General features: G+C 40.4%; 2 protein-coding genes across 6 annotated transcripts in view; one reads left to right on the forward strand and one right to left on the reverse strand.

The window, feature by feature from the left end:
• Positions 1-25,117, forward strand: part of CPNE4 (copine 4) — a 514,588-nt gene that overhangs the window by 443,834 nt on the left and 45,637 nt on the right. For all 5 annotated transcript variants that reach the window (XM_035278318.3, XM_078354991.1, XM_035278321.3 and 2 more), the window contains 2 exons: positions 15,986-16,084; positions 24,807-24,893. In XM_035278318.3, coding sequence (XP_035134209.1) covers positions 15,986-16,084; positions 24,807-24,893 — 186 coding nt within the window. The remainder of the gene's footprint in view (positions 1-15,985; positions 16,085-24,806; positions 24,894-25,117) is intronic.
• Positions 22,037-23,715, reverse strand: LOC100386528 (non-POU domain-containing octamer-binding protein). The gene is given in 3 exon segments (XM_008983837.5): positions 22,037-22,358; positions 22,360-22,825; positions 22,827-23,715. Coding segments are annotated over 3 exon segments (1,407 nt in total). The 5' UTR covers positions 23,594-23,715; the 3' UTR covers positions 22,037-22,184.

The raw sequence follows: 25,117 nt of genomic DNA on the forward strand, positions 1-25,117 counted from the left end.
AAATGTGTGTCTGACTCTGTCTCAGTGAAAGGAATAAAATATCTTCCTGGCTGACTCAAAGAGCCAAGTCATTTTATCTCCCAGGAAAGTGATCCACCCAAAAGTCTGTCTATAATAATTGTATAAAAGAGGAGAACTGATTCCCTTTGACAAACAGAATTTCAGCAGTAGCAATGTTAGGCTAACAGCTTAGTACAAATTGTTGGTTTCCTCATTTCATCGAGAACTTCCACACTTTTCCTCACACTAGATAATTAAGCATCATAACTGAATGAGGAAAACATTGGCCAGGAATGGCTGAATCTATGCAGAAAGGCTAAGTGATGTAGAAAATAAGCTTCTGGAGACTGAAAGACCCTGTCACTAATAACTAAACAAAATTTCAGGAAAAAAGATAAATATTGTAGTGTCTTAAACTTGGTTTCTAGATATTTAGAGGGTGGCTGGAGTAAGTCTACATAAGGTTCAGCCAGCACTGGGTTCCTGAGTGAGGAGAACCCAGGATCCAGACCCAGGTCAGATGTGATGGTTACCCCAAAGAGCCAAGGGTGAGAGAATCCCGAGGATTGGCAAGGCCCTAAAATGTCCTGATGCTTTTGTGTTCAGGGATAAACTAGACATTTGGCCCACGTAAGCCAAAGAAATGTTGTGGACACTAGACCAGAGCAGAGACCAAGACCAGGGGTAGTGATAAAACAGAGGTCCAGAACCATGTGTGTGAATCTGGCTGGATGCCTGAGTGTCTTTTCCTTGTCTGAGGGTGGTCAGTCCAATCTATTATAAACATCCAGAATTGACCTGGACATAGCAGTAGCAAAACTATTTTGTGTGGATCATTCTTGTATGATGGGTTAGAAGTGGCTAATTTTTCCATGCTTTTGGAATCTGTATTGTTCTCTTATCCTAAAACAAAAATTCAAGTCCTGAACACCTATGATGGTTGCATTAGGCAACAATTAAACAAGAGAAGCAAGTAAATGAGTTTGAAATACATAGTAATAAAGTTGCCTGGCTGTGCCAAAACTTCCGCCTATCTGTCAGTAAATCCCACATTGCCTATTTGTGGTTTCCAGACTGATTAAGCCATACAAATGGAATCATCTATTCTTTTTTGGTCTTCAAGCACCTTTTCCTCTTCAGGGATCCAATGGAAAGTTGCCTCCAGCATCAAATTACAGCAATCAATAAACCACCATGAGCAGCATGGCTCATTTAGAGACAGAGACACAGGCATTTTGCTAGAAGAAACAATGATTACATGTCATGGATTCAGAGAATTATGGTACTTATTAGAAGTTAAAGAATGTGAGGCTTTTCATGGCCAAATACTAAACTATTCCTTTGCCCTCAAACCTGTTCTTGCTGTGATTCACATGTAGGTGAATGGTATGCCCAATGACACAAACCAAAATTTGGGGAGTAATCTTTAACTTCTTCCTCCTTTTCTTCTCCCTCAACTCCCACATCTACATAGATATTGAGACTTATAGTTTCTACTTCCTTAATATCTTTATAATCTTTCCAGTGTTGCAGATTTACTTTAACCTCTCATTGGACTTTTATTTCCTTCCCACTTCATTCATTCTCTACTGAACAGCCAGAATGATATTTCTGAATTGCTACTCTGATCATGTCATTTCTCTGTTCAAAATATTTCACACTGAATTGCCTGCAGAGAGTTACTCTGACCAAAGAATTCTATGGTTTAGTAAATTCATGCTCTAAGGTTTAGTAAATACTGGAGTGGATTGACTTTATAAAAATAGTGAAATACATAGATTAAAAGATGGGAACAATAGACACTGGAGACTACTCGCGAGAGAGAAGGAAGAGGATAAGGGCTGAAAAACTACGTATTAGGTACCGTGCTTACACCTGGATGACGGAATCATTCACACCCCATGTAACAAAGCTGCACCTAAATCAGAAGTTGAAATTATTAAAAAATAATAAAATCTCATTCCATCTCAGCCTCATATAATCAATGCCCAGAAAGTCACATAAAATATATGCATTTTAATATTCAAAAAATATTCATTCAAGTAATAGGCAACATTTATTGAATATTCATTCAATGAAGAATAAATGGGCCATGTAAAAGACTAAGATTTAAATCCTAATTTCAACACTTTCTAGCTTAATAATCTCAAGAACATTACCTAGCACTGGGCTTCAGTGTCCTTCAAAATGTGGTTACCAACACCATTAGGATCAAATGAGATGTACTTGGAGGACTTAGCCAATGACTTATTGGCACACTGAAATAATTTAAGAGGTCGGGAAGCATCCAGCATAGGAGAAAGATGTAGGCTTGGACGCTAGGCCAGTCTCTCTTTTCATGTTTTTCTGCCTGCTTTATATTTTCTGGCAGCCGATTAGATGGTGCCCACCCAGACTAAGGGTGGATCTGCCTTTCCCAGCCCACTGACTCAAATGTTAAACTCCTTTGGCAACAGACACACCCAGAATCAATGACACACCTCACAGACACACCCAGATTCAATGCTTTGTATCCTTCAATCCAAACAAGTTGACACTCCGTATTAACCCTTGCAACCCCTAATCAGTCAATCAAAAGGCATTTACTCAGGGCTCATCATGCAACTGGAATTCACCTTTTTCAATAAGATTAGGAATCTTTCCCCCATATCAAATAAAGATTTTGCAATTTTAAAAGTTGAGTTTGATGTTCCAGTGGAAAGATCAACATCTGTTGGAGTTAGAGCTATATTAAGTAGAAATGAATGATTTTGGAGTTCACCTTCTAAAATTGCCTTCTGTTAGATTTGTCTTTGGTGAGCCATTACCATCTAGAATGGATGCAGTGACATAGAACAGAAATCTGGAAGTGCAGGGCTCTATTAATAAGAAATATGATGCAATTACTCTTCCAAAGTTGACCAAATATGATCCCACTGATAGGTAAAAATGACACTAGTGAAGAAAAGGGAAATCCTTAGATTTCTAAATCATTTTAAGAATTGGAAAAGAATTTAAGGAAAATTGAGTGCAGTTCTTTCTCCAGATAAGATAGACTTTAGCTCCTGGAAGATGAAGAATCCTGTTTTAAAAAGGTAATGGCCATTATCTGACCAATGCTTCTTCCACTGAGGACTATGCAGAACAATTGTTTTTGTAAATCCTGATTGGATTTGAAAGGCAAATCTTTTCAGAATGCTGTTTTTCTAAAATGCCTGTCTCCTCATGGTATCTCTCCACTGTGAGATGTGGACAGATTTCTGTTTGTTTTCATAGCACATATGACAGATACTGTGGCTTAACCTCTCGAGCTCTGGAACTAGCACAGCCTTTCTGTCTTATAACCCTGAGGTTGTAAAGTTATGAAGTTACAAATTGTGTACCTAACCTAAATTCTAAATAAAATACTGTTTTCTATATCAGTTCCTACTGATACTCTAAAACATTTGAAAAGATTTAGTACTTACTTAGCATTTGTAAAAAGTGCTCCAAGATTCTTGCATTAAAAAATCCCTCATATTTTGCTTTTGTTCACTCATTCATTCATCCAAGCAACACTTAACAGAGTCTCTATTAGGTACCCACTTTAATTTTATATTTTTTTCACACATAATTAATGTCTGTTTTTATGACTAGACTATAAGCTTTATATAGGTAAAGATGAATCCGTCTATCTTCCCATCTTTATTGCTGTTTTACTGCACTTATATATAATTTTTGGTGTTCTGTATACTGTAGCTATATCATTTCCCCAACACAGTTTAGGTACTCACTGAAGACTTGATAAGGGATCAAAATAAACCATCAAATAGGAAAAAAATTCACAATCACTTTTTGTGCTTCCTGCTATAAAACAGATCCAACTCATCCAAAGGAGGTCTAGGAAATAGATGGAGATAGAGACAGAGAGACAGATAAAAAAACAAAAGAAGATAAATGAGAGACATAATTTCAATACTTTTCATAGTAGTGTTTCATCAGATGTTAAAAGTAGGGTGTATCGTACCCCAACAGCCAACTGGACTGTCCTGTATTATTGAGTATCTGTGCATTATTAGGAATTGTGTTCGTATTTGCAATTCACATAATAAAGTTTCCTGAATCCAATCACCCGTCAGTCCCCAAATAAAATATCTGGTTCTCAAATAGATCTTACACCTGTAAATTGGGTAGAAGAGAGTGGTACAGGTTGAACCAGTGCAGAGTGACTCTGATAATGAAGATAGAGTTCTCGTTGAAAGCCTGGGGCATAAATCACTGTCAAAGCCTGTCTCTTCACTCTGCCCACACAACCATGGGAGTTTCAATCCTCCTAAAGAGTAGTGAGGTGTAAAGTTAAAAAGGTTTGGACAAGCATTTGGGAGCCTCTGAGTCTTATCTGAGCTAATCAAGCCTCCCAAGGCTATAAATCTCCAATGAAAGCTTCCAAGAGTGACACTTCTTGTAGAATGTCCCCAAGCTTGGCTGCAATCCAGAAGAGCAGACATGTGTGAACTGACAAGATAAAGCCAACATACCCATTGCCCTTCCCTCCCTTCCTGTTCATTTCTGAGTCTGGCTTTTATGAATGTGGTAACATTTTAGGACTGTATTTTCCTACTTATAGCAAGTGAATTATCTTAAGGAACCAGGATGGCCCTCGATTGCTGTTTTCTGTCTATGTTGTTGTTAAGTTGAAGAATACAGTGTGAGCCAGGATATAATTGCCACAATAGTCACAAACCACAGACTCCTGGGTATTCTCTGAGTATGTTGAGAGACCACATGCATCCAAATTGGCAAATTGCTTGCTTCAAAGGCAGATCCTTGTAACCCACTCCAGTCAAGTTAATCAGAATCTCTAGAGGTAAAGCCTGGAAATCTGAAATTTAACAAGCTCTTCTTAGGCATACTAAATTCTTAGACATAAAAACTTTTTATTGCCGTTTCTCCAATGCAAATTAGTGTTTTAACAGATGAAGACTGAGGCCCAGAGGAATAGAATGACCTGCCCAAAGTCTCACAGCTGGTAAACATTGAAGACCACACTGGGACCGAAGTCTGTGCCTTCCCAGGTCTGTCCTTGATGCTCTACAACATCCTCCTCATCTCATAAGACATTTGCCAGAGCATAGCACAAGTCCTGTAGAGAAGGGCTTTGAGATGCTTGCACCGTCTCTGGGGCATGTAATCTGAGGGAAGAGGAGAGTCTTAACTGGACAGATTACATTCCAATTTTTAGCAGCCTCTCATGTAAACAAGAGAGTAGAGAAAGTATCTCTGCACCATCAGTTGTCCCTTCAGGCTCCCAGAATATTTTTCTGTTCTGCCTTTCTTTACCTTGTGCTTAGGAGAGGATCTAATATTAGTAATTTGTTCTTCTATATAAATAAGATAAAGAAATGTTATACTTGCATATGCTGTTTGCCAGGTACTACCTGGTTTTTACTTGCTCCTGGAAGCCCTCTCTATCTGCAGTGAACACTCCCAGGCAACCCTTGGTGCAACGCTCCATTTTTGCCACCTCCACTGCATCACTATTACTTATTTGCACATCCATCACCTGCACTATCTCATCAACATCTTGAGGGATGGAGCTGTCTTTCATTTTTTTATCCTCATTGCCAGCTCGATTCCTAGTCTATTGTAGTTGATTTTAAAAGAAAAATAGCGTGTAATAAAGCCTAGCAAATAGAACAAAAACTAATTCCCACTGTAAAGATGAATAAACTGGGTAGACAAAGGCAAAGCGGTATGAGGATGATTACATAGTTGTCCAGTCAAGCAGAGGAGATTTGAACTGAATTCTGCATGACCCCAAGAATGCTGCTGTTTCCACCATACCAGGGCACAGCCAAGTTCCCTTTCACCATCAAAGTGTTCTCTCTCCTGAAAGTATTGACTTTTTTTTTTTGAGACAGAGACTCACTGTGTCACCCAGATTGGAGTACAGTGGTACGACCTCAGCTCACTGCGTCACCCAGATTGGAGTGCAGTGGTACGATCTCGGCTCACTACAACCTCCGCCTCTTGAATTCAAGCAATTCTTCTGCCTCAGCTTCCTGAGTAGCTGGGATTACAGGTGCATGCCACCACACTTGGCTAATTTTTGTATTTTGTTTTTATTAGTAGAGATGGGGTTTTACCATGCTGGTCAGGCTGGTCTTGAACTCCTGACCTCGTGATCTGCCTGCCTCGGCCTCCCGAAGTGCTGGGATTACAGGTGTGAGCCACTCCCCATTGAAAGTATTGACTTCTTTAACCAATTCTCTGATTTTGGAAAAGGAAGTTTTGCCCCATTAATGAAAATGTAGTGAGACAAATGCAAAATGTAAACTGGGAACAGATTTAAAAGAAAAAGAAAAGTAGGAAAGTCCACAGCCAGAGAGTCCAGAATCAGAGAGCAAGATATAACGAGCACATAGAGGTAAATGGTGCCATCAAAGTCTGTAAAAGAAGTTTGTGCTTTAAGATGCCCCTTTTACTAAATATAAGGTCTGAGTTTCAGGATTAGAGGAAGCCTCATTAGTCTGGACACATGGTGCTAACGAGGAAGGTGGTATAACCCCAAAACAGCACAGAGCACCCCACGCAGATTTTATGCCCTAGATGCTCCACATTTCCTCTAGAGGCTGGGGTCAGAGTGGGAGAACAGTCTGGGCAGGGAAAATGAGCGGTGGATGACTGTGCACAAACTCATGTATGGGGCCTGTTCCTGGTGGCACGCCCAATATTTAAAATAGATCTTCAAACAAAGGCTGGTGGAAAGTTCTGCATTTTACTTGGCCTTGTTCCATCAAGTAAAGCAGACTTCTGATTCCCCTCCCACTTTAAAGTCAGCCCTTCAATTATTTCCTTGCAAATGTCAAACAGGTCTTTGGACATGTTCTTCTACAGATCGCTTGGCTATTTCATGGCATGGATCATGCCGTATACTTCACCTGTGCGTTATCTCCTGCTTGTACTAACCTTGAAGCTAATAATAGCTAAGGGCCCTTCTTCACTTTCCTTGTATTAGCCCGTAAATCAGTGACAAGTTGTGACCTTAAAACATTAAAAATTTTAAAGCCAAGAGAAAAAGAACACATTTCCTTTAACTACAAGAATTGTACCTTGATCAGCAGCAGTTATGTTACTTGATGATCCCAGGTTGGACAGCTGGTTTCTGTCCACCAGAAACTGAATCAGATTCAGAACCTTTGAACTCTGATGTCAAAGTAGTCATACTTTCAACACCCTGGATATTCTATAACAGCAGCAGTTGGTTAACCCCTCTGTTTCTTAGTTTCATCCTCTATCCAGTGGGAATGATAATAATAGTGTCTCACTGAGACGATTACTGTGAAGATTAAATGAGTCAGAGCATGACAAATGCTTACAACAACACCTGGGACAAAGTGGGTGTTCAGTAAATGTTGGCATTGCAGTATGAGAGGACCAATTGTGTGTCACTGAAGACTCATTTCAGAATGTTACTACATGAAAACCAGGGAATAGGTAAAGAAAGTTGTAACCGTCAGAGTTCCACCTAAGAAACAGAACCATAAGAATGTACATGTATGAAGACATTTATTGTGAGGAATTGGCTAATGTAATTGTGGAGGCTGGCTAGGCAAGTCCAAAATCTGTATATTAGGCCATCAGGAAGGGCAGATTGGAAATTCTAGGGCAGGAGCTAAAGGTCCTGTCCACAGGCAGAATTTCTCCTTCAGAAATGCCTCAGTGCTGCTTTTAAGGCTTTTCGACCGATTGTATCAGGCCCACCCATATTATTAGAAAAATTTTGCTTTACTTAATTTGTAACAGCTTTTTTGAAAAATAATTGGCATATAAAGAATTGCGCGTAATAAATGTGCATAATTTAATTACTTTGGACATATGCAAATACCTGTGATACCATCACAAGCTGATTGACACACTCAACACTTCCAAAAGTTTCCTTGTATCCATTTACTTATTGTTTGTTTGTTTGTTAGAAAACTGAACATAAGATCTACTCAATTAACAAATTGCAACGTGCACAATACTACACTGTTCATTATAACCACTATGTTATACATTACCTCTCTAGAACTTACTCATCTAACATGACTAAAACTTTGTACTTATTGAACAACAACTCCCTAGTTCCCCACCTTCCAGCCCCTGGCAACCACTATTGTATTCTCTGCTTCTATCAGTTTGACAATTGCATGTGCTTCATCTAAGTGGAATCATGCAGTATTTGTCCTTCTGTGACAGGTTTAGTTCATTAACATAGTATTCACACTCATGCCTGATATGGTTTGGATATTTGTCCTTTCCAAATCTCATGTTGAAATGTGATTCCCAATGTTGCAGATGGGGCATGGTGGGAGGTTTTGGGGTCAGGGGGGTAGAGTCTTCCCAAATGGCTTGGTGCCCTTCTTGCTGTAATGAGTGAGTTCTTGCCTTGAGTTCATACAAGAGCTGCTTGTTTAAGAACCTGGCTCCTCTCTCACTCTCTCATGCGCCTGCTCTCACCACATTACATGCTGGCTCCCCTTCACCTTGCACCATGATTGCAAGCTTCCTGAGGCCCTCACCAGAAGCAGATGCCAGCACCATGCTTTCTGTACAGCTTGCAGAACCATGAGCCAACTTAAACCTCTTTTCTTTGTAAATTACCCAGCCTCAAATATTCCTTTATAATGATGTAAAAACAGACTAACACAGTTGCAGTTGTCACAAATGGCAAGATTTCCTTCTTTTCTAAGGGTGAATAATATTTCGTTGTAGGTATATGTACCCCATTTTCTTTATCCATTCATTCATCAATGAATACTTAGGTTATTACTGTATCTTGGTGATTGTAAACAATGATGCAATGAGAGTGCAGACATACCGTTCAAGATCCTGATTTTACTTCTTTTATATATATATATATACCCAGATGTGGGATTGCTGGATCAAATGGTAATTCTATTTTGAATTTTTGGAAGAACCTTCTTATTGTTTTCCATAGCTGCTGCACCATTTTATATTCCTAACAATGTACAAAGGTTCCATTTTTTCCACATCATCACCAGTACTTGTTATCTTTTGTGTGTGTGCATTTTTAAAAATAATAGCCACTCTAGCAGGTGTAAGGGGGTATCTTGTTGGAGTTTGATTTGCATTTTCCTGATAATTAATGATGCCAAGCATCTTTGTATACACTTGTTTGGCCATTTATATGTCTTCTGTAAGAAATGCCTATCCATGTTTTATATCAATTTTTAATTGAGTTGTTCATTTTGCTATTAAATTGTAGGAGTGTCTTATTTATTTAGAAACTTAACCCTTTATGAGATACCTGGTTTGCAAATATTTTAACCCATTCCATAGATTGCCCTTTAATTCTGTTGATTATTTCCTTTGCTGCGCAGAAGCTTTTTAGTTTGATGTAGTCCTACCTGTCTATTTTGCTTCTTTTTAACCTGTGCTTTTATCGTTATATCCAAGAAATAACTGCCAAGACCAATGTCAAGACTTTATCCTTATGCATTCTTCTAGGAGCTTTATAATTTCAGGTTTTATGTTCAGTCTTTAATCCATTTTGAGCTGATTTGTGTATATGATATAAGGTATAGGTCTAATTATATTTTTATATGAATATCCAGTTTTCCCAACATAATTTGTTAAAGAGCTATCATTTCCCCATTGGGTATTATTGACACCCTTCTCAAAGTTCAGTCAAATATATACACATGGTTTTGTTTTTGGCCTCTTTATTCTGTTCTATTTGTCTATTTGCCTATCTTTATGTGAATAAACACTATTTTAATTATTGTAGCTTTGTAGTATATTTGTAAATCAGGAAATGTGCTGCCACCAGATTTGTTCTTCTTTCCCAAGATCATTCTGGCTATTCTGGGTTGACAAAATTTAACAAATTTTCGTGATAAAGTCACTCAACAAATGAAGTATAGAAGAAATGTACCTTAATATAATAAAGACCATCTATGACAAGCTCACAGCTAACTTCATACTTAATGGTGAAAAATTAAAAGCTTTTCTCTAAGATCAGCAAGAAGACAAGTATGTCCACTTTCATCATTTCCATTTAACATTGTCCTGGAAATTGTAGCCAGAGCAATTAGGGAAGATGAAATAAAAGGCAAAGAAATGAGAAAGAAAAAGTAAAGTTATCTCTGTTTACAAATGATATAATCCTATATGTACAAAACCCAAAAGGCTTCACGAAAACAAACTGTTGGATCTAATAAAGGAATTCAGGATAAAATAAAGTTGCAGGACACAAAATCCACATACAAGAATTAGTAACATTTCTATACATTTACAATGAATGATCTGAAAAGGAAATTAAGAAAATACTTCCTTTTACAATAGCATCAAGAACAGTAAAATACTTAGGGATAAACTTAACCAAAGAATTGAAAACTATTCTGAAAACTACTAAAATACTGATGGACAAAATTAAAGAAGACACAAATGAATGGAAAGACATTTCATGTTCATGAATTGAAAGGCTTAATGTTCCACTGTCCATACTGCAAAAATAATCTATAGATTTGAAGTTATCTCCATTAAAATCTCAAGGGCATTTTTTACAAAAGTGGAAAAAGCAATCCTAAAATTCAAATAAACCACAAAAACTCCTTTACTTTAAAGTAAACTGATTATAAACTGTTCAACCACATCTGTAAAATAGATTTTTGTTTGATTGAGTAACTGGGGACTGTTAGCCAGTTAGCCTTGTTGATGCATGAAGCTGACCATCACAAAAAGCTAATGTACAATAAGTTGGCGTAGAACCTTTCTTTTAATGGGTTCGAGGCAATTGCAAAACAAGAGTAGGAGGGAGTAACCCGATCTCTCAGACACACTTATCTATGCATTCTGCAGACAGAGCTGAGAACCCCAGGGACAATGCGCATACTACTTGTCCTTGCATCCTTTTGTGGGGAAGCAGTGAGCAGGTTCTTTCTCTGCATTGCTTAGTGTGCTCACTAAACCATAGAGAATTCTAGTAGTTTACAGAATAATGGGGATTTTACACAGAGCAGACTCACCTTGATTCTAAGTTCTTGCTTCTATTAAGAGGCATCATGGCGTAACAAAAAATATCAACTGTGACATTAAATACTGGGTTCAGCTCCACCTTTGTCACTTACCAGGTATCTAATCACATTCCCTCTCCAAGCATGTAAATGGCACCTGTGAATGGCAGTTAACCTATGGTTATTGTAAAGAATTTAAGACCATACACACAAATGGCCTGGCTTTATAAAAGATGCTCAGTTAAGACAAGCTATGATGCTAAACTTCCTTTAGTTCAATTATTACCTAGTGTTAGTTGTGTAGTTTCCGGAAAGTTCCTTCATCTTTCTGTGCCTCAGTTTCCTCATCTGTGAAATAAGCATACAATAAGTTGTTCCGTGGATTAAGCGAGTCAACATGTATGAAGTGCTCCGAACAATGTCTGGCACATGGTATACACTGCATACGTTTTAGCTATTATCATTTGTGCTTGTGTGGTAGTGATGAAATTAGGGAGGTACACAAACTGGATTTTAGTCCACCCTGCACTGGGTGAACTTGCATAAGTCACTTATCTACCATCCATTTTCTTTTCTGTAAGAGGAAGGAGTTAACTAGGCCATCTGTCAAGCTTACATGTTTTACAAGATTTTATTCCTAAACTGCTCTGTGAGATGAAGAACCTGAGAAGGTTTTCTGACTTGTAGATAGTTTGAAGGTGCTATGCTCTCACAGATGTGTCAAGGCCTTCTTACTGATTCACACCAAAGACTCTGCCTCTGTCTCAGGTTTTCTGCAGGTGGTTGATCTGTCTACTTTTCACCAAGATGTGTTCCTCTGTCAGCTGCATCAGAGCTGTCATAAGCCAGCTTCATGCCAGAGAGAAGGAATGACAGTGTTTTTATTTGTCTGCTTCACTGTGTCTTCCTTTGCAATCCCTTCTCAGAAAGGTCAAAATAAAATTCTACAAATGCCCTGATGAGGAACACCAGCTGATTGAAGGAACAGGCCCCTGTAAGCAGCACTGCTGCTGCTGAGAGGCCCCCCGTGGAGTTCTGTCGAGCCTGACTCATCCTCCAGTTCAGGGAGGCCTGGTGGTCACTCCCTTTCTGCCCCAGCCAGAGAGCACATTGCAAACATCTTAAAGGCTTGTGGTTGGCAGGTTAAGGGGGGACAGCAATTCACCAAAGCATTATGGGAAATCTAAGAGAGGGCAAAGAAGGGGTGAATGGGGTGTGTGCCCTGTCTCTAAAGAAGGGGATTCCTGCTCTTTCCCAATTCAGGAGAATGCTAAAAAGGCTGCTCCCACTTCTTTAACTTGCTTCTGCCTCCTTTGCCTTTTTATTTGCTCCTTCCAAAGATAAGAGAGTAATTATCCGAGTGTCAGATGCGGGCATTCAGTGGGCTATACTTACTATCAGTCAGTTATGAGCCTCAAATACAAGGTCCCAGGAACCACCCTTCTTCTTCTTTCTATGTCTAGGCCCAGCAAACTTTCTTCTGCTCCTTTCTCCAGGTGAGGAGTGTGTGAGTGTCAGGGTCAATAAGGAGGGGCTGGCACACAGAGAGTAAAACACCTGATTCTAACAGCCAGTGGATCAATTCAGTGTTCCACATTGTGATGATCACACTGCCCACCCTGAGCAATTTTTCCAAATGACTGAATCATTTATTTGTTCCACTGTTCATTGGAAAAATGAGGTAAAACTTCATCCTACCTTGAATTAAAGGGGTTCCCATCACTCTTATCAAAGCTACATTGCATTGCATAGCATTTCAAGCAGAATGAGCTAAGCCTTTCATTGACTTCGTTTTGCATCCTGTGCAACTAGGACTATTCTTAGCATCTCTGAATTAGAAGAAAGTTCAAAAACATCCCACCGATTTTTCCATAACTCTCTGCTTGATTTTCTCTGCTACATTTTTTGCATGTGTTCCTGCAGTTTCTGCTCGAACATTTCTAGCAATAAAACAGTTTTTTGCAAATAGATTATTTTGTTTGGCACAGGTTTATTGGAAAATGCTTCCTTTGTTAGTTCTTTGTAACCTCTTAAAATTCCATTTATCCCACTTTTGGAATGAGAAAAAATAAATTGTCATAACTTTTCCTGTGACAGTACTTTAAGTACTTAGATGGTTCTTAGACTACGTTATGCCACAGTAATCTCAGTGGCTGAAAACAACAAAGGTTTATTTCTTACCTACACATAGGTCATCTGGGAGTTCTGCACGACCCTCACTTAGGGACCCAGGTTGGAAGAACAGCCAACAACCTTCCGCAAACTGTCTCTCCACTGTCCTGCCCCCGACTCAGTTCTCAGTCATTGTTGTGGGCCATCTCACACTACTTTCTGGTCTGCTTTATCCCCAACTATATGAACACAGCCCCTCTTCTTTATTCTCCAAGTCATCATCAGCATAGTGATGTTATGGGTAGCAGATTTGCTGGAATCTTGGGGTTATGGAAGAAGGGCAAGTTGGGAGTGGGGGAATAGAAAGCTGACATATATGAATAATCTCACCTTGAAAATTAGACATCACAGTTTTTAAACATCCTTACCTGTCTCTCCCCTTCTCCTACCCCAAACTTGGGTCCATCTTCAGCCCTCTGAGGAAACCTACCCTAATTTCTTCTCAATTCGCATGTCTTGGAATTACTCACCTCAGTGTCTCTAGTTGTTGTCAAAGAGAAAATTCAACTTGACCATTACTTTTTTCAGCAGATAAATTTAGCTCCTTTTGTCTTAATTTCTTCCATTCTTATTTATTCTAATGCATTCTCCTTCCTAACCAAAGGGCTTCTTAATATTTCTTAGGCAAAATAATTATCTGCAAAATCCTCCAAACTTAAAGAGAGAACAGGAGCTAAGGAATCAGTTTTTCCTTATGTCTTAAAAAGGTCATTGCAAATGTTTTTCATTCCTACCAACTCCATTTTAGAGAAACTTTCAGAATGTAAGTGTGATGGTTAATATTAGGGGGTCAACCTGATTAGAAAAAAGGATGCCTAGGTGGCTGGAAAAGTCTTGTTTCTGGGTGTGTCTTTGAGGGTATTGTCAGAGGAGACTGACATTTGAGTCAGTGGACCAAGAGAGGAAGACTCACCCTCAATATGGTGGGCACTCTCCAATCAGCTGCTAGCACAGCTAGAACAAAGTAGGTGGAAGAGGCGGTGTAACCTTGCTTGCCGAGTCTTCTGACTTTCTTCTTTTTCCCATGCTGGATGCTTCCTTCCACTCTTCCTGCCCTTGGACATCAGACTCCAGGTTCTTTGGCCTTTGGACTCTGGGACTTGTGCTTGTGCCTTCCTGAGGGCTCTCAGACCTTCGGCCACAGACTAAAGGCTGCACTGTCAGCTTCCCTGGTTCTGAGGCTTTCGGACTTGGACTGAGCCACTACTGGCTTCTCTCTTCCCAGCTTGCAGACAGCCTAACATGCTGGGACTTCGCCTTGTAATCATGTGACCCAATTCTCCTCAATAAACTTCCTTTCGTATGTACATATATCCTATTCTGTCCCTCTGGAGAACCCTGACTAAAACAGTAAGCATGGATCATAAAGGGTGAATTTGGGAGTATTGAGGAAGTCAGATCATGAAAGACCTTGGAACTTGCTAGCCTATATACATTTTGATTTTAAGCAGGGAATTAACATAACTAGTGGGTTATAAGGAGTATGAGAGTATAAGTGCCATAAGAAGACAAGCTGGGAGACTGTTGTAGGAATGCAGATGAGAAGGAGCAGTAGGAATGGAGAGAAGTGCTGGAGTCAAGCCATAGTTAGGAAACAGAATGGCAAGGACCCGATGTGGGAGGGTGAGTGGAGACAGGAATATCAGGAATGATGCCCAGTTTTCTGTTTCTAGCAACTATATAAGTGTTGGTGCAATTCACTGTGACAGAAAATAAATGAGTAGGAATAAATTTAGGGGGAAATTATGTTTCATTTTAGACAGATCATGTTGTAGATTTGTGAGGCATCTGCAGATTACCAAGTCATATTTTTTCAGGCAAGACTGGCCAGTGGGATCTGCATCCTGAAGAAGGACTAAGCTGTCTCTTTGACCCCCAATATTACAAGGAAAACCTTTGAGCAAAAGGTCCCCTTTGCTGCCTTGATTTTATTTGAGATCTGAGATTCTTTGCTGCAAATCTTTAACTTAAGATATAGAACTGATATCTAAAGTAAGCTAAGACACCAGTACAGCCTCCACCCTGGGAAGACATGGAGACCTTCCTCTTCACTTAGACATGTGACCAAGCAGAGGGATTGCTGCTGATTCAATCTAGTCACTTTAAAAAGTATCACTTGGGAGCCCAGGATTTATCCTTAATATCATTATAAGGAGCTCTTTTGTTAGAAGGGAATGGTTGCACCTTTGTGTAATGGGTGCATAATATTTACCAGCGTGGTAAATATCTGATATTGTGTGTCCACTATTTTCCAACTATTTTTCACATAGGTACATTTAAATATTTCACTTTTTTGCCTTCTTAATAATTTTTGCTGTTACTGCTCTTTGGACTTCAGAAAAAAATAGAAAAAGAAAAATGTCATTAATATGGCCCCATTCAAATCATGAAGCAGGAGCCGCCATTGTGGAAGCTACATACATGGACTCAGGCATTTGATTCTAGTGCACACCAGGGAGTTTACCTGCTATGCATAAAGAAGTACTGAAATTGACAGCAGGACATCTGCCTTCAAGTCCCAGGTTTTCATTCACTAGAAGGTCCCTTTGGCAAACCACTTACCTCCTTTGGGTCTTGCTGGCCTTATCTGAAAAATGGGCACATCACTGTAGACACTGCTGCATCACGGGGCCATTTGCAGATTGAGGCAAAAAGTCCAAACAAAGGGCTATAGAAAGCAGAATGACATCCTACATGCTCCAATCTTAGACTCCCAGGCTTTGGTTCCAGACCAAACATCTTTCATCAGCTCTTTGTCATAAAGTTTACAATGTCTTCAGCTGCTGTGGCTACATTCTTAATCTTTTAAGAAAGATCATTGTTTTCTCTTACAGTGTATCGTATGGGACTGGGACTCCAATGGCAAGCATGACTTCATTGGCGAATTCACCTCGACATTCAAGGAGATGAGAGGAGCAATGGAAGGGAAACAGGTACATGGTCAACCACTTGTGTGGGTTTTTGCCTCCAGGCAGTCTCTATGTTACATCTTAGCACCCAGCTACAAAGGAAACAGTGAGAGGCAAAATATCAATGTATGATTACGTGTGATAAGAAGGGAGCATCATGGGATGTGAGTTCCTAGATTCGAGAACTAGCCCAACCCAAAGTGATTATGTGTCCTTGGAAAAGACACTGACCCCAAACGTTACAGTTTCTCCATTAGTAAAATGGAAAGGTTAGATGAAAGTATTTCTAATCTCCTTTAGCTGTGTAGCCTTGAAAAAGTATCTTAATCTCTCCATGCGTCATTTTTCTCACCTAAAATATAAGAGTGATAATTGCACCTACCTCATAGAATTTTGTGAAGAATAAATGAGATAATCCTATGTGCTAACAGAGCACCTAGCACATAGCTAGCATTTTCAAAATATCTGCTATTAACAGTAATATTCTTTCTAGGTCTATATTTCTATGACTTGGTGACATTAACAACAATTTAATGCTTCAGAGAAATTACTTGAATTCTCTAAATTTTCGTAGGGGTACCAGGTTTTCTTCTAGTGCCATCATTTTACTCTTACACGCTTGATGCCAAGACCTGTACCTAAACACTACCACATGCCACAAAGACACATTGTCCCACACAGAAACCCAAACCCCTTCTGTGTTTTCCTCAGATACACACACTTTCATGTCATATCATATATCATATATCATATATCATATATCTAGGTAGGTAGGTAGGTAGGTAGGCAGGCAGGCAGATATATTGATCAAGAAGTCATCTGAGCCCTATTCATGAAACTTCTCTTTTTACGTGTTTATTGTTCACTTGCCCAATGTCCAGCTGCAGCACCTCTTGGCCTGAGGGCTTTCTCTAGCTGCTGGAGCCTGTTTTATCCATGCCCAAAGCAGGCTAGAAGTGTGGATGGAGATGTAACACCTTCCAGGAGGTAGCCCCCAACAAATAACTAATGGAAGTTGGTGTATAGATACCTCAGCTCCCTTGCCCTTCAGCTAGCAAAACTCTGAGTTATGTTCTCTATACGATTTTCCAGAGTTCCCCATCAGGCCCTAGTTGTCCACAGTGGTAACTGACTTGATAATGCACCCTTTTGGGGATGCCTCCTCTATCTAATTCCCCATCCTTCTATTCATACTTCCTGGTATCACCTCCCAGATGGAATACTTACTTTAATATTCTTGCCTCAAAGTTTGCTTCTTGAGGAACTCAACCCAAGATACCTGCCATTCTTACTCTGGAGTTCATTCTCCTTCTGGAGCAGAAAGGAGTGAAAGTTGAGGGCTCAGTGCTTTTGAGAAAGTCTTCTTCTTTTCTTTCTTTCTTTCTTTCTTTCTTTCTTTTTTTTTTTTTTTTTGAGACAGAGTCTTGCCCTGTTACATAGGCTGGAGTGTGGTGGCACAATCTCAGCTCACTGCAGCTTCTACCTCCTGGGTTCAAGTGATGCTTCTGCCTCCGCCTTCTGAGTAGCTGGGACTGCATGTGTGTGCCATGCCTGACTAATTTTTGTATTTTTAGTAGAGAAAGGGTTTTACCATGTTGGACAGGATGGTCTAGATCTCCTAACCTTGTGATCTGCCTACTTCAGCCTCCCAAAGTGCTGAGATTACAGGTGTGAGCCACTGCACTTGGCTGAGAAAGTCTTTTTCTTTAGAGATAATACTCTGTGCCTGTTCTGGTCGGAAGTGCTGATTAAAGATGCCCCAACTCGTTTTTCAACTCTCTCATATGTAAGGTCAGGATATAATCAAACTGGATGGAAATGAACTAACATTTTTTTAGACATAGAAACATAATCTGAATCAGACCATTTATTGAACACATACCCTTGGTCTGGAAACTCAATGGAAACTGACAGCTTTCTACTTAGCTACTGCAAAACCTGCTGTAAATGCTCTATTAGGTACTCAGCATTACAAGAAACTTGTCAAATGCACAGAGACCTTCACCCACTAGCCAGGATGCAGAGTTTCAGAGCCACAGTTAAAACCACACCAAATCATAACCAAAGTCATTCCCGAGATAACAAGGACTACAGCTAGAGAAACTGTTGTTCCATTGGATATGCAGAACTAGGCCTATGTAGCTAATAAATCAATGACAGCATGCATACCACTTGCTAGAGTTCTAAAGAGTTTTATAAAGCGTTGCCTCATCTGCTTCTAGGAATAGAAATACCCCAAGCAGTAAATATAGGAAATATTTCATCTTAGGCTCCTCAAAGTATATTAAAAATAAGAACGTAACACACACCATAAATGAAATATACCAAACCTAACGCTGTCAAGCAGAGAGAAATCTTTTAAGTTCCACTGAGGAAATGGACCATATGCTATTGTGCTTTTCCGTATCACTGAGATACCAGAAAAACTTTAGTTCAACTACCCAGCCCCATTTTGGTGTTATTTATACAGTGGGAAATAGTCTCTTATTTATTAATTCTACAATATTTATCGAGTAGCACCTATTAAATCCCAAGCACTATGCCAGGCTCTAAATGCGCTACAATTATCAATGCTGACATGGTCCCTGGTCTCCTGAAGCTTACAGATAGGTGAAAGTCAGGATAGAATAGAAAACAAATAAACAAAAAAATGAAAATGCATCTACAATTTGTGACAAATGTTGTCACAAAACAGAACCAGTTTAATTCTAAAAGTGTGTATATAAAAAAGATAATCTGGCCTTTAAGTTGAGGCCCCTTAAGGATTAAAAAGAAGCTAACATGTAATGAGTGAGAAAAAAGCCTTTGAACCAAAAGAAATCATATTGCAAAGTGCAGAGGCAGGAATGAGCTTGGTGTGGTGGAGGACCTGGAAAGAGACCAGTGTATCTGAAGCAGAGAGTGAAGAGACCATTCATAGGGTGTGGTGAGAAACAAGGCCAGAGGCCAGGAAAGGCAGATTCTTTTAAATGTGCCAAGAGCATGTGGAAGCTGTGCTTTCCTATGCAGTAGCCACTAGCTACATATGGCTATTTAAATTTTTAAATTAATTAAAATAAAATTAAGTAACAAATTAAGTTCTTTGGTCATGCTATCCACATTTCAAATGCTCAATATTCTGATATGGCTGGTCCAGATTCAGAATATTCCAATCATTGAGAAAATTCTACTGGACAGTGCTGCAAAGGGTTCTAGCTAGAGAATGATTGGTTGTAATTTTTAAAAAGATTACTTTTGCTACTGTGCAGATAATTAAAGAGAGACACAGGAGATCTGTTAGGAGGCTACTGTTTAGATAAGAGGTGATAATGACTTGGGTTAAGGAAATATAGAGATAGATAAATTGGATAGACTTAAGACATATTTTTGGAACTAGGAGCTACAAGGTTTGTTGAAGGCTTGGATATAGGGAAGGAGCAAAAGGACGACTCAAGGATGGATGGTGCCATTTTCTGAGATGAGGAATAATTATGGCAGGGAGGTCCAGTTTATGAGGAAGTTTTCAAAATCTGGTTTCAAAAACTGGCACTCAGAGGAGACATTAACCTGTAAATGTATTTTAGGAGCCATCAACTAAGAGAGGATATTTAAAATCAAGAGAATGGATGAGTACACCTAGGGAGAAGGGATTGAAGAAAGGATAGAGAAAACTGAAATCCTGAGGAAACTCAGTATGTAGCATCAGAGAGAAGAGAGACAGCATCTTTCAACTTTCCTTTTCCTGTGGGAGTTATGATTCTATAGGTACAGGGTAAATTCTTAATTAACCTTGATTATTTCCTGAATAACATTTATAAGCATCCTTAGTTTGGGGTGGCCAAAGGGGAAGCTAGCAAGAATAGGAGAGCTACTCCAAGACCTTCCTAGAAGAAGGCATTGTGGTTAATAGTCCAGGCTTAGGAATGAGACTGATGTGGGTGTGAATCCCAGGTCTATCAATTACTACCTGTATGACGTGGGCAAGTCCCTTCTCTTCTCCGAGCCTCATCTTCCATCTGTCAAAGTGGGCTGTGGGGAGAGTTAAATGGGATTGGGAAAGCAGAGTGTATAGCCCATAGTTATATGCCAACTTCATTCCAAGACAGACGCAAAATATTTAGATCTGGTCCATCAGGACCCCCTACCCACCTAACAAGCACAAGGACCCCAAGTATCAACAGGTTTGATTCAACTTCCTTGGAGCCCTCTCCTGATTAAGCCAACCGGACTTCCTCATCTTAGCCTGAGAAGGAAGTAAGTAGACTTTTCATGGATGATCACTATAACTTTTAATAGAATTCCAAATCTTTAACTCGGTATATCCTGCCTGATGGAAGAAATTGAGATTAACAGAAATAATTGAGAATAACAAAAAGTAGCACAGCTAATTTTAGTATCTTTTCTTTCCAACTGTTAGGTAAATCCCTAAGCCACCTGTTTTACTGAAATATTAGAGGAAGTTTTGGGGGAAAAGACGATTTCAGTTTTGATGGGTTTGGGAGGAACTTGGGCTCTTTTGTCTAGAAATACTAAATCTACTTTCAGATGCACTGTAATTCTTGTTTATCAGGTTCTACCCACCTGGAGAGTAAATGAAAAGAAAAAGGGAGGAATGAAAGGCAACATTCATTATGGACAGATTAAGAGATTAGGCCTTTAAGTGAAAAAAACAAGGTTAGGGATCTGATTTTAGATTCTGCTTTGAATGTTTTCTTCTTTCTTTCTTTCACCCAAGAATCCCATATTTGGAAGGAGTCATAGAGAACCCTTCCCTGGTATAAGACCTCCCTCTTCCAAATCTATGTAGTTGCCCAGTCCTGCTGACACCTTCCCAGTGATGAGAAACTACAGTATCAGTTATCGGTTGCTGAGTGAAAAATTCGCTCAAAACTTCCTGGCTGAAAACACCAATCACTATGTACTCACCATTCTCTGGGTTGGCAATTTTAGCTTAAATCTTCTCTGCTCCCCATAGTGCTCCACGTGATGCCAACAGAACTCACTCATGCATTTGTGCCTCAGCAGCTAGGATGGCCAGGATAGTTCTCCAGGTGTACTTTTTTTTTTTTTAAAGGCTTAAAATGTATTTTAATAAGTTGATGTTGCATTACTGCTCCATTTCTCAGAAAAACTCCAAATTTATCAGACAAATCAAACACGGTACACTGATGAAAAAAATGCACAGCGTGACTACCTAAGATAGGCAAATCTAAGAGCTACTGTCAGACTTCCAGTATACAGCAACCCTGTTCCCAAGATTGTACTAGGCCTATCAAGAAAAACTGTGAACAGTAACATTATAGACACAAAAGGGTCATTCCTAGAATCCTCACCCAAGAAAAAGATAGAGGCAAGTTAACACAAGATTTTTTTTTTTAAAGATATACTAAAATGAAAATCTCTAAGAGAAAATGTCTTCTTTAGGTCATGAAGGGGTAATATATGGGATATAACACAACCGTATGTTCGTTGCCTGTGACCTTTGTGGACTGCCTGAATTCTCACCTGGGAGTGAATGGAGCAATGGGGCTAAGGTCATTGGGGGAGGTTTGGTTTCTGTGGTGTATGTGGCAGTTTCTCTGGGGCTGGGGGAGTATTAAGGATAAGAAAGCAAATGAGGCTGGGCACAGTAGCTTGCGCCTGAAATCCCAGCACTTTGGGAGGCTGAGGAAGGTGGATCACGAGGTCAGGAGTTCAAGACCAGCCTGGACAAACGAACTCGGGAGGCGGAGGTTGCAGCGAACCAAGATTGCACCACTGCACTCCAGACTGGGTGACAGAGAAACTCTGTCTCCGGGTGGGTGGGAAGCAAGCAAATGAAACAAGATGGACAAAAACAAAACAAAAAACCCGGAATGATCAAGATTAATGAGCTCTAACTGGATCCACTTTGCAATGATTTCCCCAGGCGCTCAACAATCACATTTGAGACTTCAGGAATGCACCACACAGAACTGAATAAACATTATACGACACATTATTTGTTTATACCACCACTCCCTTGCCCAGCATACTCCCTATAGTACAGGTAGGGTAGATCTAACTATTGTAAGGAATCCCTAACACTTTTCCAGGGTAGAATTCTGGCTAGTCCAAAAAGGGTCCCTCTTTTAAGGGTTTTGAGAAACTAGACACTGCAACTTTATTAGTATCTGCGACGTTTGTTTGGAGCGAATTCAGCTCCAGGAGCTGCACGGTGGAATGCAGGAGGAGTTCCACCAATTGCCCCAATTCCTTCCATTGTAGCAGCCTGACCAAAGCGTTCAGTTGTTGGTGGGGTCAATCCCAAAGTTCCATCCGGCATCATAGTGGCAGGTCCTTGGAGGAGCTGGGGTACCAGCTGGCACAGGAGCAGGGGGCATGGCACCTCTGTTGTTTATGCCCATAGCACCTCCCATAGCCATCTGACCCATCCGAATCTCCTGCTCTCTCGCATCAGGGAAGGTTCCCTTGAATCCTTCCTGCTGTCGCCGCATCATTTCTTCTTGCTGTCGCCGCATCTCTTCTTCACGGTGCTCTTCCTCCTGCCTGAGCTCCAGCTGCTTTCGTTTTTGCACCTCTTGGTTATGCAGCTCTTCCACCCTCCGAAGTTCTTCTTGGCGCCTCATCAAATCCTGTCTCATTAGCATGACCTGATGCTCATGGCGTGCAGCTTCCATCTCCATCTCTAGCTTCTCACGAGCCTCCTTGATGTTGCGGTCCACTTGGTCCTGCTGCTGCTTCTCCATCTCAATGAGTGCCTTCCAGCGCATGGCATACTCATACTCAAAGGAGCCAGGCTGTGCTCCTGGGTGGCTGCTCTCGTTCCTTGTGAAATTGCTGGTTCTTTATAACCAGCTTCTCTGGAAGTCCCTCTTCATCATCTAACTGGTCCATAGGCTCCACAGTCACAGGACGAGGAAATGTGGTTAGCAGGAAGGAGCCTTCACTGCATCCGTCCAGAGCTTTCCGAGCAGCTGGCTTCCCTGAGAACTCAACAATGCCTTTTCCCGAGGGCCTTCCTCAATCATCCACAATCACTACAGCCCTTTCCACCTGGCCAAACACAGAAAAAGCTTCTTCCAGAAGTTCGTTGGACACATACTGAGGAAGGTTTCGAACTGTAAGGGATGCACTATGGCAGGCAAAGCGCACACGCAGCTGCTTTCCACGGAGTGGCATATTGTCCAGCTCCACTTTGGCAATCTCCGCTAGGGTTCGTGTTTCCAAGCAGATAAAGCCAAATCCTTTATCCTTATGAATGAAGACTTCGCCTGCTTTTCCATATTTCTCAAACAGTTTCCTCATTTCTTCCTCAGTGATGTCGGGAGGAAGATTTCCCACAAAGAGACGGCTTTGTTGGGTAAAGGTCTTCTCTCCTGGTTTCCTAAAATTCTTCAGGTCAATAGTCAAGCCTTCATTTTGGCTGCTGGCCTGTTGCCCATTTGCAGGTATTGGCGGTGGTGGTGGCTGCTGCTGTTGCTGCTGGTGGTGCTGCTGCTGGTGGTGATGTTGATGATGCTTTCTTGGAGTATGGTTTTGCTTCTCCAAGTTAAAAGTTTTATTACTCTGCATTTTTGCACCCTCAACTTCGATTGAAGACAGCAAAGTGCCTCCCAGTCCTCTCTAACCTCGACTTCTCTACCGACTAATCTCTCCTCGGTGTAACGGCGACGCTACACGGCCTCTACCGTCCCGAGCCAGGTGTACTTTTAACCTCTGGGAGACCATTGTAGGCTTACACAGGTGCTTTTCAAGACTCTGCTAATATCACATTTGCTAATGTCCCATTGGCCAAAACAAGTCATGTGATTAAATGCCGCATCCTTGTGGGAGGGAGCTACATAAATGCACCGAGAGGAATAGATTATTGGAGGCCACTGCTATATCGGTCTATCCATTTGCATCTGCCTCAGAAACTACTTCAGTTTCAGACACTTCTAATTCTCAGGGAGGGAAATTCTTTCTCTTGAGTAGAAATCCAGAGATTCATCTTTCATAGGATGGTGGGGAGGAATACGCAACAACTCTTGGATATTTTATTCACAATTGATTTTGTCTCATTAAATCTTCCGTAGGCTGGAAACCTTTTCTCCTAGTCAGCCCTTTAGCTCTCAGCGGACTCTTCAATATCCAGCCACTCCTATAGCTCTGATCTTATCCCTCAAAAAGGCCCCTCTGGAGATCTATTGTGTCATTGTTGGGACATATGTCAATCTATTATTTTAGTTCTTTGTTAAGTTCTATGTAAATTTATTACTGTCCCTACGAAATTTCTGTACTGAGCATTCACTATTCCTAAATTTTTCTACCTTTTGAGTCAATTCTCAGGCAGTTTGTCTTAGTACCTGGGTGTCACTCAACTGTATTCCTGCAGATTTCTTCTTCCCTCTACTGCTTGATTTGACCATATTAATAGTAAGCATTGATATGTGCCAGGTACTATTCTAAATTTATTACATGGATTAATCAGTCTTCACAATATGCTATGAGATAGATATAAGCTCCATTATGCAAAGGAGATATCCAAGACATAGAGCAAACAAGTAATCTGCCAAAAGTCACACAGTAGGGAAGTGGAGTTGCTGGGTTTCAAACCTAGAAGTCTGACAGCAGAGTCTCACCCTCAGCCACTCCCCTTATTGCTCCTGTAAATGAAAGAGTTACCACCTACAGACCATTTGTCAGCTCTCCAGTTCAATTTGTCCTCAGCACCTTAGGACCTTGGCCCTATTTAATGACTCAGCTTTTTCCTAAGCAGATTCTCATACTGTGACCCTTCTTTCAGGTGCAGTGGGAGTGCATCAATCCCAAGTATAAAGCCAAGAAGAAGAATTACAAGAACTCAGGCACGGTGATTCTGAATCTGTGCAAGGTATGTATGCAGCCCTCTCTTCCAGGAGTATAAAGCTAGGGAACTAGCTTCTGAGAGGAAGAGTTCAAGTGGTGTGGTCAGAGGAAAAGAGTGTCAAAAAGATGTGATCTTCTAAAACAAAAATCAAAAATGTCATGTATTAAGGAACATAAAATGAGAAGTGTAAGCATGGGTTGTCATGGAGCTGTGGCAGCCCAGTGCCACCATCCTCTCCCCAGGGACTA

The sequence above is a fragment of the Callithrix jacchus genome, chromosome 17 (assembly GCF_049354715.1).
Source record: "Callithrix jacchus isolate 240 chromosome 17, calJac240_pri, whole genome shotgun sequence".
NCBI lineage: Eukaryota > Metazoa > Chordata > Mammalia > Primates > Cebidae > Callithrix > Callithrix jacchus.